The 15,684-nt window shown below is 45.4% G+C and overlaps 1 protein-coding gene across 1 annotated transcript in view; it reads right to left on the reverse strand.

Moving 5' to 3' along the window:
• LOC115175619 (unconventional myosin-Ig) overlaps positions 1 to 15,684 on the reverse strand; it is a 62,118-nt gene that overhangs the window by 12,673 nt on the left and 33,761 nt on the right. Inside the window, exons 18-21 of the mRNA XM_029735001.1 lie at positions 14,340 to 14,484; positions 11,867 to 11,971; positions 10,947 to 11,060; positions 8,581 to 8,738 (exon numbers count right to left, since the gene is read on the reverse strand). Of these exons, the coding sequence (XP_029590861.1) occupies positions 8,581 to 8,738; positions 10,947 to 11,060; positions 11,867 to 11,971; positions 14,340 to 14,484 (522 nt within the window). The remainder of the gene's footprint in view (positions 1 to 8,580; positions 8,739 to 10,946; positions 11,061 to 11,866; positions 11,972 to 14,339; positions 14,485 to 15,684) is intronic.

The following is a 15,684-nucleotide window of genomic DNA, read 5'->3' on the forward strand; positions in this document are numbered from 1 at the left end:
ATTTTGCTTTTGATGACAACCTCCGGTGCCCTGCCTCTTTATCAGAAGGGTCATGCAGTACACACAAATCAAATCAAATTGTATTGGTCACATGCGCTGAATACAACAGGTGTAGACCTTACAGTGAAATGCTTAATTACGAGCCCCTAACCAACAATGCAGATAAAAAAAAATATGGATAAGAATAAGAGATAAAAGTAACAAGTAATTAAAGACCTGTTTAAAGTCTTACTCACATCGGCTGCGGAGAGCGTGATTCCACAGTCTTCCGGAACAGCTGGTGCTCTCATGCATGTTTCAGTGTTATTTGCCTTGAAGCGAGCATAGAAGTAGTTTCGTTCTTCTGGTAGGCTCGTGTCACTGGGCAGCTCTCGGTTGTGCTTCCCTTTGTAGTCTGTAGTGGTTTGCAAGCCCTGCCACACCCAAAGAGCGTCAGAGCCGGTGTAGTACGATTCAATTCGGTTTGGGTATGTGGGGACGACGTCATCGATGCACTTATTGATGAAGCCAATGACTGATGTGGTGTACTCCTCAATGCCATCGGAGGAATCCCGGAATATATTCCAGTCTGTGCATGCAAAACAGTTCCGTAGCTTAGCATCTGCTTCCTCTTACCAGTTTTTTATTGATCTAGTCACTGGTGCTTCCTGCTTTAATTGTTGCTTGTAAGCAGGAATCAGGATGATAGAATTAGGGTCAGCTTTGCCAAATGAAGGGTAAGGGAGAGCTTTGTATACGTTTTCTTGTTTGCTTATGGCGGAATACAGCTCATTCAATGCTGTCTTAGTGCCAGCCTCTGACTGTGGTGGTATGTAAACAGCTACAAAGAATACAGATGCAAACTCTCTCGGTAGGTAGTGTGGTCTACAGCTTATCATGAGATAGTCTACCTCAGGCGAGCAATAGCGCGAGACTTCCTTAGCTATCGTGCACCAGTTGTTGTTTACAAAAATACATAGACCGCCGCCCCTTGTCTTACCAGAAGCCACTGTTCTATCCTGCCGGTACATCGTATAACCAGTCAGCTGTGTGTTGATGTTGTTGTCGTTCAGCCATGACTCCGTGAAGCATAAGATGTTACAGTTTTTAATGTCCCGTTGGTAGTTTAATCTTCCGCGTAACTCATCGATTTTATTCTCCAAAGATTGTATGTTTGCTAGCAGACTGGAGGGAAGTGGGGGTTTATTCGACCGCCTCCGAATTCTCAGAAGGCAGCCTGATCTTCGGCCCCTCTTTCCCTTCACGCAGATCACGGGGATCGGGGCCTGTTCCCGTGGAAGCAGTGTATCCTTCGCGTCGGGCTCGTCAGAGTCATGAAAGGAAAGAGAGGATTCTGCTAGTCCATGGTGAGTAACAGCAGTCCTGATGTCTAGAAGTTATTTTCGGTCATAAGAGACGGTAGCAGAAGCATTATGTACAAAATAAGTAACAGCGCAAATAAACAAACAAAAAACACAATCGGCTAGGGGCACGTAAAACGTCTGCTAGCTTCTCCGGCGCCATCTTACAACCCCCTCCATCTTAAGATATAACTAAGTCCATAATTCAAATGAATCTATCATAATAGTTAGAAAACTAACTGACTATCAATCTGTCAAAATTGTGTTTCATCATGGTATTTCAGTTGATGATTCCAAAACAAGGCATCCACAAAGAGGTACTTTGATGCTGCACTGCTCTCAGTTTCATGGGTTAATAGCTGACTCTGTAAATGTAGTAGATTGTGCCGCTGTCCCAAACGGCTCCCTATTCCCTACAAAGTGCCTATGGGTCCAGGTCAAAAGTAGTGTACTATATAGGAAATAGGGTGCCATTTGTAAAGCAGACCGTGAGATAGAGGCCTCTGTTGTCAAACAGAAAGCCTACCAGGAATGAACAGGGCCATGGTAGCTTTCTGGTAGCTGCTACTGCAGCGCAGTCAGACTGTCTTTCACATGTGAACATGTGAAAACATTGTCATGCAAGAGATGGCAGAGCTCTCTCTCTCTCTCTCTCTCTCTCTGTTTCCCTTCTCTCTGCATACGCATGCCTGCATTTCTTTTTTTAAAACTATTATTTTTAGTTCTTCAAACTATTACACCAAGGTTAAATCAGTTCCATTGACCAACCTCCCTCTAATGACTACAACTTTGGAATCTCAAATGTATATAAGCCTACGAGTCTTCTCCATTCAGAATAGGCACAAAGCAAATAGATTTTAGAAATGACTCCTCCAAAATAGGACTTTTCCTAAATAGGACAAACAGTCAACCATGGCTGGGACAGAGAGAGAAAGAGCGGGAGCGTAAGAGAGAGAGAGAGAGAGGTGTGAGAGTGGGAGAGAGCGAAAGAGAGGGGGAGGGTGAGAGTGAGAGAGAAAGGTGAGAAAGAGAGAGAAAGAGAAAGGGAGACAAAGAGAGAGGTAGAGGAAGAGGGAGACAGCGAGAGAGAGTGGGAGAGAGATAGGTAGAGAGAAAGAGGGGGGAAGAGAAAAAGATGGAGGTAGAGAGGGAGAGAGAGAGAGAGAGAGAGGGGAAAAGAGAGTGAAAGAGAGAGAGAAGGGAAAAGATAAAAGGGGAAGAGGAAGAGAATGAGAGAAAGAGAGAGGTAGGGCCGTGGCTCGCCTCTCTTAACGCTGAAACGAGCGTATCGAGGACAGGCACTGAGGGAGAAGGGTAGAGCAGGAGGAAGAGGAGGAGGAAGAGCAGGCTATTTCAGGATAGGATGACGCCTTTCACAACCTAAAAAGCGAGTCAAGTTTAGAAAAGAGCGGAGACCATTTAGGTCCGTGATCTCTGCTACTGACATCACACTGACTTTGACCAGGGTCACATAAGGTAGAAATGAGGGAGGGAGAAGAGGGGGTGAGGGAAGGGAAGAGGGGGAGGAAGAGAGTGTGGGGATGGTTAGAAGGGGAGAGTGGAGGGGGTAAGAGGGGGACAGGGTAGGAAGAGAAAAGGGGGATGTAAAGGAATATCCCCTCCCCAATCTTTCAGATAAGGGGCTGACCAAACCCTAAATCTCCAGCCCTCTGCCCCTGCCCTGTCACACACCCAGCTGTCTCAGCAGATGGCCCATAAGGGGTCTAACCCCCCAATACACACACACACCTACTCCATGAGGCTCCAAATACTCATCAGTACGTAATAGGCATCAGTGTTTGGCTCGGGGCAGAGGGAAACAGACTGGTACCACAATCGCTCCATTGACTCACTCTTTCACTCTCCCTCCCAGACCAAACCAGACTACATGTGAGAACAGGCCTGAGTGGGGCATGACTACTGTGGTCTTGGGACTGACTTCCTGGCAAAAAAAGAGTGATGAAAAAGAGAGAGGAAAAAGAACGTGTGTGTATTGTCATCTGCCATTCTCCTCCTCCCCCTCGTTCATGCTTACACACACTCACCCCCTCACACACACTTCTGTGGTCGGCAACCCCACAATCCCACTATCCCCCGCCCCCCCCCCCCCGACTCTAAGTCTCCAAGTCTCTCTTTTGATGAGAGCCTGTGGGGGTCACAACCCCCAGATGGCGGCACAAAGGCACATGGGGGCCACGCAGGCAGACAGGCCGGCACAGTGATTAGCCTTTCTCAATGGCCGTCACTAACTATCTGACGCCAGCCGCTCCGATCAGCAGCCAAAGACACACAGCTGCTGTAGGAACCCCTCTGACATAGACTGGCTGACTGACTGACTCCCCCAACACAAACACAGACCAGAACACACACACACACACACCAGACCCAGACCTAAAGTCCAGGAGTCTAGGATGCTGCTCTGTCATTAAAACACACACGCTGTCCAACATGCAAACACACAGACACACACACACGCTCCAAAAAATACCCCAAAACACAGCCTGGTACGGTTGCCACCCGGCTGCCTGTGGTCCTATAAGCCTCTCCCTAGGGGGTCTAGTCTATCTATCTGTCCTGTGAGAAAATGCCTGGACACAAGACATACCACTACATTAATGAGATGGCAGTCTGCTGCACAGACAAGACTGGTCCTGTATCCCACACAGACCTGTGCCATATCTACAGTATATATGATGTAATATCCTGTATCTCACACAGACCTGTGCCATATCTACAGTATATTTGATGTAATATCCTCTATTCCGCACAGAGATGTGCCATATCAACAGTATATGTGATGTAATATCCTGTATCCCCCATTGACCTGTGCCATATCTACAGTATATATGATGTAATATCCTGTATCCCACACAGACCTGTGCCATATCTACAGTATATGTGACGTAATAGACATAATACGATTGACATGAGTGAGAAAGCATGTCCTACGGCACATGGGGAATTTGTTATTCCTCATTATATTTGGAAACTGTGAATGTCGATTCAGAGGTTTGAACTGAAAAGTTTGTAGTACAATTAAAATAAGTGGGAGTATGGTCTTTGGTGTTTTTAAGTAAATCAGTATGACTGGATTTGGGGATTAAGATTTAGGAAACCAATCATTTTAGGATGGGTGCTGTTAGCTACAGCCTGCAGGAGGACACTAGGCTTAGTGGTGAGACACATAACAGACAGGCTGACTCTGGCATGCACTGCAAAAAATAAACATCTTACCTAGATTTGTTTTCTTTTATTGAGATAATAAAGTAAAAATAACTTGGTTTGAGTTGATTTTCCTACCCAAAAAATTGCATTTACTTGTTTTGAGTTACCCAGAAAATGCATCAAGATATGGTCTTGTATCAAGCCTTTTTTAGGTTAAAATAAGCGGACACACTGCTGGTCGGTGCTGGAGAGGTACCCCAGGAAGTCGAGGCAGCAGGCAGGGCACTGGTGGATCATCCCAGGTGAGTATGCACCCAACCTACCCAGAGCTTCCTGTTGTGCACATGTATATATCTATAGAATTTCCTGAGTTTTCTCCGCATTCTCAGCATAAGGCGCTAGTAGATTCAGGCACAGCTGGGAACTTTATTGATCATTTGTTTGCTCGTAATTTAGGGATCCCTATTGTTCCTATTGATGTGCCCTTCCCTGTACATTCTTTAGATAGTCGTCCTTTAGGATCGGGTCTGATTAGGGAGGTCACGGCTCCACTATGCATGAGAACGCAGGAGGGTCATGAGGAGGGAATTCGTCTCTTCCTGATAGATTCTCCTGTGTTTCCTGTGGTGTTGGGGTTTCCCTGGTTGGCTTATCATGACCCCACTATTTCGTGGCAACAGAAGGCTCTCAACGGATGGTCACGTCAGTGTTCAGGGAGGTGTATAGGTGTTTCCATAGGTGCAACTACGGTGGAGAGTCCAAACCAGGTCTCCACCATGCACATCCCCTGTGAATATGCCGATTTGGCTCTCGCCTTCTGTAAAAAGAAGGCGACTCAATTACCACCCCATTGACGGGGGGATTGTGCGACAAATCTCTTGGTAGACGCAGCACTTCCCAGGAGTCACGTGTATCCTCTGTCACAGGAGGAGACGGCGGCTATGGAAACATATGTCACCGAATCTCTGGGACAGGGATACATTCGGCCTTCCACTTCACCTGCCTCCTCAAGTTTCTTTTTTGTGAAGAAGAAGGATGGAGGTTTGCGCCCGTGCATTGACTATAGAGGTTTAAATCAGATCACTGTGAAGTATAGTTACCTTCTGCCTCTCATAGCCAGTGTGACCGAGTCATTGCATGGGGCGCGCTTCTTCACCAAATTGGATCTCAGGAGTGCTTACAACCTGGTGCGTACCCGGGAGGGGGATGAATGGAAGACGGCATTTAGTACCACCTCTGGGCACTATGAGTACCTCGTCATGCCGTACGGGTTGATGAATGCTCCATCCGTCTTCCAATCCTTTGTAGACGAGATTTTCAGGGACCTGCACGGGCAGGGTGTAGTGTTGTATATAGATGACATTCTAATATACTCCGCTACACGCGCCGAACATGTGGCTCTGGTGCACAAAGTGCTTGGTAGACTGTTGGAGCATGACCTGTATGTGAAGGCTGAGAAATGTTTGTTCTTCCAACAGTCCGTCTCCTTCTTAGGGTATCGTCTGTCAGAGTCAGGGGTGGAGATGGCGAATGACCGCATTTCAGCCGTGCGTAATTGGCCGACTCCAACCACGGTAAAGGAGGTGCAGCGGTTCTTAGGGTTTGCCGACTACTACCGGAGGTTTATCCGGGGCTTTGGGCAGGTAGCGGCTCCCAGTACCTCACTGCTTAAGGGGGGACCAGTGTGACTGCAGTGGTCAACTGGGGCGGACAGGGCTTTTAATCAACTGAAGGCTATGTTTACTTCGGTTCCAGTGTTGGCTCATCCTGATCCCTCCTTACAGTTCATAGTAGAGGTGGACGCATCCGAGGCTGGGATAGGAGCTGTGCTGTCTCAGCGCTCGGGTACGCCACCTAAACTCCGCCCCTGTGCGTTCTTTTCGAAGAAGCTCAGCCCGGCATAGCGAAACTATGATGTGGGGGACTGCGAGCTGGTGGCTCTGAAAACGTGGAGGCATTGGCTTGAGGGGGCTAAACACCCTTTTCTCATTTGGACTGACCACCGCAATCTGGAGTACATTCGGGCGGTGAGGAGAATGAATCCTCGCCAGGCAAGGTGGGCCATGTTTTTCACCCGAATTGTATGCGAACAAGCCTAGGCTATTGTGTATATAGCTAACTGTGGTCAATCAATAAATGCAAACAGGTATTTTGATTGGTTAGCTAGCTAATGTTACCTAGCTAACGTTAGCGTGCTTGGACAAAGTACAGCAGCTAGCCTCTGACTGTAACTAGCTAAAACCAGTCAGCTGAAAGCTAACCTAGCTAGCTAACGAACAGGCAAGTAGTTAAAGGTAGCTAGCCAATGAACGTGTTTTTTTTTATTATCTAGCAAAGGTAAAGTTATACCAGTCGGATGAGAGCTGACATTCCCTTTGGCTCAGTTGGTAGAGCATGGTGTTTGCAACGCCAGGGTTGTGGGTTCGATTCCCACGGGAGGCCAGTAGGGAGAAAAAAGAAGAAAAAAAAATGTATGAAATGCATGCATTCACTTTTGTAAATCGCTCTGGATAAGAGCGTCTGCTAAATGACTAAAACATTTTTAAAAAATGTAAGAAAGAGAAATGACACTCCATCATTACTTTAAGATATGAAGGTCAGTCAATCCAGAAAAATTGTGCAGTCGCAAAAACCATCAAGCGCTATGATGAATCTGGCGCTCATCAGGACCACCACAGGAAGAGAAGACCCAGAGTTACCTCTTCTGCAGAGGATACGTTTATTAGAGTTACCAGCTTCAGAAATTGCAGCCCAAATAAATGCTTCACCGAGTTCAAGTAACAGACACATCTCAACATCAACTGTTCAGAGGAGACTGCATGAATCAGGCCTTCATGGTCGAATTTCTGCAAGGAAACCACTACTATAGGACACCAAAAGGAAGAAGAGACTTGCTTCGGCCAAGAAACACAAACAATGTACATTAGACAAGTGGAAATCTGTCCTTTGGTCTGAAGAGTCCAAATTTGAGATTTTGGTTCCAACCGCCGTGTCTTTGTGAGACGCAGAGTAAGCGAAAGGATGATCTCTGCATGTGTGGTTCCCACCATGAAGAATGGAGGAAGAGGTGTGATGGTGTGGGGGTGCTTTGTTGGTGACACTGTTGGCGATTTATTTAGAATTCAAGGCACACTTAATCAGCATGGCTACCACAGCATTCTGCAGCGATACGTCATCCCATCTGGTTTGCGCTTAGTGGGACTATCATTTGTTTTTCAACAGGACAATGACCCAACACACCTCCAAGCTGTGTAAGGGCTATTTGACCAAGAAGGATAGTGATGGAGTACTGTATCAGATGACCTGGCCTCCACAATCACCTGACCTCAACCCAATTGAGATGGTTTGGGATGAGTTGGACCGCAGAGTGAAGGAAAAGCAGCCAACAAGTGCTCAGCATATGTGGGAATTCCTTCAAGACTGTTGGAAAAGCATTTCAGGTGAAGCTGGTTGAGAGAATGCCAAGAGTGTGCAAAGTTGTCGTCACGGCAAAGGGTGGCTACTTTAAAGAATCTAAAATCTATTTTGATTTGCTTCACAATTTTTTTATTACTACATGATTCCATATGTGTTATTTCATAGTTTTGATGCCTTCACTATTATTCTACAATGTAGAAAATAGTAAAAATACAGAAAAACCCTGGAATGAGCCGGTGTGTCCAAACTTTTGACTGGTACTGTAATTATAACAGAGATAAATACCATAGGGGTTGCAGGTAGCCTGCGGTTAGAGATGCGAACCAGGAACCTTGCCAGTTCGAATCCTGGGAAAAATCTGGGAGAAGTGACCTGTACAGCTCGGCTCGGCTCAGTAGTTTGAAAAGCCCTTGAAAAGTAGTCTAAATCCAATCCCAGTCTTTACCGAACGCAATACCTGTGTAGCATAGTTAAACCATAGTTAAACCAGTGAATGCTGCACTCACCATTGTTCAGGCTGGTTTGACCACGCTAACAGGTCGTCACTGTATACAGTTAATGCTTAACCAGGCCAGCTCAGTAAAATTTGGTTTGGCTTGGTTCAACTCGGCTCCACTCTGTAGTCTAAACCCAACACCTCCTGACAGCGGCCACTGACCGTGTGAAGTGGTCAATGAGCGTTCCCAGCAGCTCCCCGATGCGGTCCTGGTTGGGGCACAGCTCTCCTCTCTGGATGTAGAGAAGGACATCATCCTGGGAGGAGGTGTGTAGCGCCACCATCTGGTCAACACCTGCAGTGATGCTCAGGCCTGTCATCTGGGGGATAGACAGACACAGAGGGGTTAGATACACACAGACACAAACACACACATACGCATGCACGCAGGCTCACACACAGACTCACATGCACACACACACAGGCTCACACATTAATAGTTCCTCCTAAAACAAAACACAGGTTACTCTCTCTATCCATTATGCATTTGTTGTGGTCTCTGTGTGTGTGTGTGTGTGTGTGTGTGTGTGTGTGTGTGTGTGTGTGTGTGTGTGTGTGTGTGTGTGTGTGTGTGTGTGTGTGTGTGTGTGTGTGTGTGTGCGCTAGGGGAGATTGGATTATTCCCTTCATGGTTCCCCATGGGGCTCTGGTCAAATGTAGTGCACTTTATAGGGAATAGGGTGCCATTTTGGATGCAAGCATAGTCATAGTAGAGAACAGTGTTGAGGTATTACTATTTTGTTGGGCATCATGCTAAATGGGGCAGACATACTACCTGTCACAACATACATGCATCACACAGAGCAGTAGAAAGAGATTCTCTGTTGAATCCTGTCTTCCACTTCCTCTTACAAAGGAAAAGTCTAAACGGGATCCTTGGGACGGCCCAACTCTGATGTCACCCCATTGAAGTTGACATTTAAAATGGTTAAGTAAGGGTTAAAGATAGGGTTAGGCTTAGGTAAGGGTTATGGTTAAGGTTCGGGTTAGGGTAGGGACGTCCCAAGGATACCAGATAGCACTAACCCTTTTACAAGGCGTGAGCTCTAGTACATTACCATGTGGAACTACACTGTAATGTCGTGAGTCAGACAGTTAGTTGTGAGCTAGTCGCACCATAAACACAACTTTGTGTCCTGTAATTCATACATTCTAAGTAAAACTCAGTTGAAAGTGATTTATAGTACTAAGCCATATTCTATTGCCATCCTATAGGTTAATGGGGTAGTGATATTGCTTTGGATAACTTTCCAGCTGTACTGTTTCTCCCCCATGGCATGGTTGTGTTCTATCCTAACTGGTGTCCAGCTGTGTTGTACCTCATTAAGTAATACTGTGTAATTAACTGCCTGATCTTTTACCTAAACCTACAGTCTGTTCTATAACATGCACAGCCTCCAGGCCAAAACACACACAGACACATTGTGCGTATTGTGAGTAGTGTGGTGTTCTATTGTACAGTACAGTACAGTACCTGACTGACTGTCACTGAGGCAGAGACTGTCCCAGTCACACACTGTCATGTCCCACATGGAGCTCTCGCTCTCTCTTTATTTGTTTCTCTCTCCCTGTCACTCCATCCCTCATTCTCTCCCTCTCTCTGTCTCTATGTCTTTCACGGTCACTTTTTTCTCTTCCTTGGACTCGGTCTCAGTCTCTCTTTCTCATTCTCTCTCCCTATCTCTCTCTCTCCCTCTCTATTCCAGGTTCCTCCTTGTCCTTGTGAGCAGCGCCCCAGAGAGATCCCTGATCCAATTTCTCAGATCAGCTCGTGAAATAAGACGGGCCCGCCCCACACTGCAGTGCCGCATTTTGTGACCGAAGACACACACTCACACATACACACAGAAAACACACAGAACACACACGTCCCTCCTTTGTGCAGCACTGTACCGCTCCTCAGCCTTTCTCCCGTCTGTCCCCCTCTCCCTCCTTCCCTCTCTCCCTTCCTACTTCGCTCACTCCCTCCCTCCCTCTCTCATCTGACCTGGGTCACTTTAACTCACACATACAGACAGAGAGCACAGCCATTGTTCATGTTTGCATCCTAAATGGCACACTGTGTATGGAATAGGGTGCCATTTGGGATGTATCTCATGTTATAAAGTAATACCAAGGCAATGGGTATAAGAGGGTGTAAAGTGGGAACTCAAGGGAAGGACTAGAGAGTGTATGTTCATTGACACATTGGGAAAGTTTACAGATGTAGGAAATTAATTTGAGCCAGTTTGCTACAGCAGGAAAATAATCCTGCAGCAAGAGGAAATGTGAATTATTATGTGGATTATAATTAATTGGCATTTGTTGTAGGGGTTGATAAAAAAAATTGTTAGGGCAAATAAAGTCTGGCATTTTAAAGTGGAAATTACAAACTTTAGAAGCCTTTTTAACTCTTGAATACTACGTTTGCATTTCCTGCTGTGCAGAACAATTATCAGCAACAAAAGAATGATCAAATGAAGTATACGTGCGGTTGTATGACCCAAGGTGTGTGTGTGTGTGTAGAGTTCTTCTGAGCCAGTACTCACACTCTCTAGAGGCAGTCTTTTCAACACCTTGAACTGTTTTTTGGGGTCCAGTTTGTAGATATGTTTTTCCGTAATAAACAAGGCTCGGTCTGTGCTTTTATTGAACCGATTCACCTGAGAGAGAGGAAGAGATAGAAAGAGAGAGAGAAAAAGAAAAAGAGAGAGAGACAGACAGATATAGACAGAGAGAGAGATAAAGAGAGCGAGAAGGGGGAGCAAGATAGAGAGGGTGGGGTAGAACAAGGGAACAAGAGGAGATTTCAAACAAATTCAAGCTTATCTACATTTCTGTTTTCTATGTTCTATTCTGTTCTACATCTTCAGAATATATCAGGAGATTAAACCAGACAAAACATAATCCAGGACAGATATGTCAGGACAAAAAGGTCTATTGAAGATGATGGGTTTATAGTTTATATAATTTCATGCATTCCCTACACACCTATCCAACAAGGATGGTAATTAAAATAGTCATAATAACTAGGTTGGATGTGGGGTCCTGTCTTCTGAAAAACAGTTTATCTCATAGCCTGATAAGGAGGTCAAGTGGTCAGTACCCACGACTGCTGTGGTATGTCCAGTGGATATGTACTGGCAGGTTTACTATATTGTACTGTGTCTGGAACTGAGCCTATATCTGAAGTTAAAGTGCTAGCTAAAGCAAGACAGACAGACAGACAGACAGACAGACAGACAGACAGACAGACAGACAGACAGACAGACAGACAGACAGACAGACAGACAGACAGACAGACAGACAGACAGACAGACAGACAGACAGACAGCCAGACAGACAGACAGACAGACAGAGTGAGAGTGAGAGTGAGAGATAGAGATAGAGAGACACAGAACAACAACGAGAGAGAGAAAGAAACTCTTTGTGGCAGTACAGTACAGTAGGCTATGGTACTGTAACACACCTTCCTACAGAACCCTGAGAAGAGGACCTGGTTGTACTGGTCCTTGTTTCTCAGCTCTTTGGAGATCCGTATGAAGTTAGAGCTGGTCTGAGGGCAGTCCCTCACCTGCAATCAAAGAGACACATTACAAAGGTACACATTAGGGATGCATTCCAAATTACACTCTATTCCCTATATAGTGCTTTTGACCGGGGCCCATACCCTATTCCCTTTAAAGTGGACTACTTTTGACCAGGGCCCAATGGCACCTTATATGCTATATAGTGCACTACTTTTGACCATTGAGCTCATCTAGGGAACAGGGTGCCATTTGGGACGTAAACAATATTACACCAGCCTGATCCACCATCCTGATTGCTGCGCTCTTGTTTGGTGGAACAAGGCTAATATTACACGACCCACCATCTACACTGCTACCAGCTAGGACAGCATCTCCTCATTAGTCATAACACTGTTTATAACCTTCTCTTTCAAGCTTGTATCACTGATATTCTGAGACCAGCAGATCAAAAACCACAGCCTGAGGGAAATGATATTAGACACTGACTTTGAGGAGCATTTAGAGATGGGTCATGGCTTTTATGGCAGTGTAGTTGTATTGTAACTTAACATAGCTTTTCCACATCTACTGCCCTGCCTAAAGGGAATTTATTTAGGAATTTGAAGAAGAGCAATATGCAAAAATGACGTCCCAGTCTACACTTTTTATCCGGGCTCATTGGGCTCTGGTCAAAAATAGTGCACTATGTAGAGAAAAGAGTGTCATTTGGAACACAATCCACAGACCACTCGAGGACCAACTAACTGACTGATTGATTGAGTGATTAATATGATACCTAGAGGGGCCTTTCATGGCTCTACAGACCAAACGCCATTGGATTAACCCGTAAGCGAGGCGTGAGTGAGACCCATTAGAATGAGACTGATTGTGGCTGCCTTTGACTTAAGCAGTCAAATTGAGTCACATGGCAACTGCTGGTCATGTGGTTTATCACAAGAATTCCTTCATGGGATGGATGACCACTCGGGAGACCCACTCGGGAGCCCCACTCGGAAGAGGGGTCACTACAGTCCCTGGTTCGATTCCAGGCTGTATCACATCTGGCCATGATTGGGAGTCCCATAGGGCAGCGCACAATTGGCCCAGCGTTGTCCGGGTTTGGCTGGTGTAGGCCGTCATTGTAAATAAGAATTTGTTCTTAACTGACTTGCCTACTTAAATAAAGGTTAAATTAAAAAATGTAAATAATGCTTCCTCAATGATGTCATTGTATTTTCAGGAACTCCCCATCTCCCCGTGTACTAGTCAGGGTGAGTGGGGAGAGTCGGTTCACCTTATTTATGAACATGGAAACAAAACAATGTCCGAAACGTTCTGTTTGGTGGAGGACTTCCGTTGAAAATGAGGTGAATATGGACACGCCTGGTGCCCACATTGACGACGTATAGTACATCGTGCAACTGAGTGTCGAGTGGAGAGCAACGGATTGGATTCAGTCAGTCGTCCTGATGATGAGCCCTTCCCAGCTAGCTAGTTTATGCTGGCTATCTGGCAACAACAGCAGAATGGCACTAGTTAAAACTTGTAAAGGAAAGTGATGTTTCTTTCAATGGGCCAAGGAGAAAGAACTTGTAGTATTGGTCACCATGACATGCCAATTAGCTAACGTAACGACAAGCGAATGACCAGTACAACGGTGTTGTATCGAGGTGCTTCCCAATTCCCACCGGTAGCTACGTGGCCAATTTGTTCCATCTCACTTAATTGTATTTCGAGTAGGATAGCAGACCACAAGAGAAATAACTTGTAATATTAGTATTTGGTAGAATAGTAACCATCTGAATGTCACCGTGATACAGTCTACTGCTCAATAGGGAGAGTTTGCACTGCAACACAACAACTGCAACACGGCAACACAACAACACGGGGCACAGTGTGTCCTTCGCTCTCACTCACGGACTGCCGAGCACCGCTGTCCTGCAATAAGGAGAGGGAAGTGGCAATGTAGCTCCATTTGTCCCCACTCATCTCTCGTTGCGAGTCATTCGTCATACATTTTGGGCACCAGGCATCCATATATCCTCTCCCGGGTGAGTGTGTGTATGATGTTGTATTAGTGTTTCAATGTACAGTGCCGTCTAGATTTCTTTTACAGAACTGTACTTGGGCCAACCCATGGGGACAGAATATGAACGTTGCAAAAAGTTGTTGTGAAAGTTACCTTCTCCATCTTCCGCGACACAGATACAAATTTAATTTTCACATTTTACTATTTGTTGAAATACTATAAACAATGTATGATGATAGGAAGACATGTGAGTATGTTAGCCAACTGTTGAATTACAATTCAAACCCTTGCCCTTATTCTCTGGCCACTCCTGTAGATATGAGAGGATTGGATAGGTGGAAGCAATATGCTGGAAGGAGGAGCTAGGAGGTCATTTGACATACAGCTAACGTGTTGTGACTCACGTTAGACAGGTAGTCCCTCTCCCAGGGTCGGCCACAGCCCCAGTCCTTCCTCTCCCCACTCAGAGCCCCCAGAGCAGCCACCTTGGCCCTCACCTCCCCCATGTCAGACGGAGGGATGTTCTTCACTATCTGCCTGGCACGCCACCTGGGAACAAACATGTATAACAGAGAATACATCAAAGACGTTGCAGAAAAAAGTGCTGTCATTCATTCTTAACCACACTCTGTCAGATAAGATCAAAAATAACCTGTGTATAGGCCTGAAATGAACAGTAACTACATTTTATAGTGAAGAAAGAACATGTCCTTCCCTGTAGCTCAGTTGGTAGAGCATGGTGTTTGCAACGCATGGTGTTTGTAATACCAGGGTTGTGGGTTCGATTCCCACGGGGGGCCAGTACGGAAAAAAAGAAATGAAATGAATGAAATGTAAGTCGCTCTGGATAAGAGCGTCTGCTAAATGACTAAAATGTAAAAATGTAATGTCCCGTGCCCTTCTGCCCACTAAGATAATTACAGACTTCCTTACTGTAGTTACCAAAATATGCACTGCCGTTCAAAAATTTGGGGTAACTCAGAAATGTCCTTGTTTTTGAAAGAAAAGCAACAAAAAAGGTCAATTAAAATAACATCAAATTGATCAGAAATACAGTGTAGACATTGTTCATTTTGTAAATGACTATTGTAGCTGGAAACAGCAGATTTGTTATGGAATATCTACATAGGCATACAGAGGCCCATTATCAGCAGCCATCACTCCTGTGTTCCAATGGCACAGTGTGTTAGCTAGAGGTGACTGGCCGGGATGCTGGCCTTCTAGGCAGAGTTGCAAAGAAAATGCCATATCTCAGACTGGCCAAAAATAAAATATTAAGATGGGCAAAAGAACACAGACACTGGACAGAGGTATCCCGGAGTCGCCTCTTCACTGTTGACGTTGAGACTGGTGTTTTGCGGGTACTTTTTAATTAAGCTGTCAGTTGAGGACTTGTTTCTCAAACTAGATACTCTAATGTATTTGTCCTCTTGCTCAGTTGTGCACCAGGGCCTCCCACTCCTCTTTCTATTCTGGTTAGAGACAGTTTGCGCTGTTCTGTGAAGGGAGTAGAACACAGCGAGATCTTCAGTTTCTTGGCAATTTCTCGCATGAAATAGCCTTCATTTCTCAGAACAAGAATAGACTGACGAGTTTCAGAAGAAAGTTATTTGTTTCTGGCCATTTTGAGCCTGTAATCGAACCTACAAATGCTGATGCTCCAGGTACTCAACTAGTCTAAAGGACAGTTTTATTGCTTCTTTAATCAGAACAACAGTTTTCATCTGTGCTAACATAATTGCAAAAGGG

Source organism: Salmo trutta, chromosome 36 (genome assembly GCF_901001165.1).
Source record: "Salmo trutta chromosome 36, fSalTru1.1, whole genome shotgun sequence".
NCBI lineage: Eukaryota > Metazoa > Chordata > Actinopteri > Salmoniformes > Salmonidae > Salmo > Salmo trutta.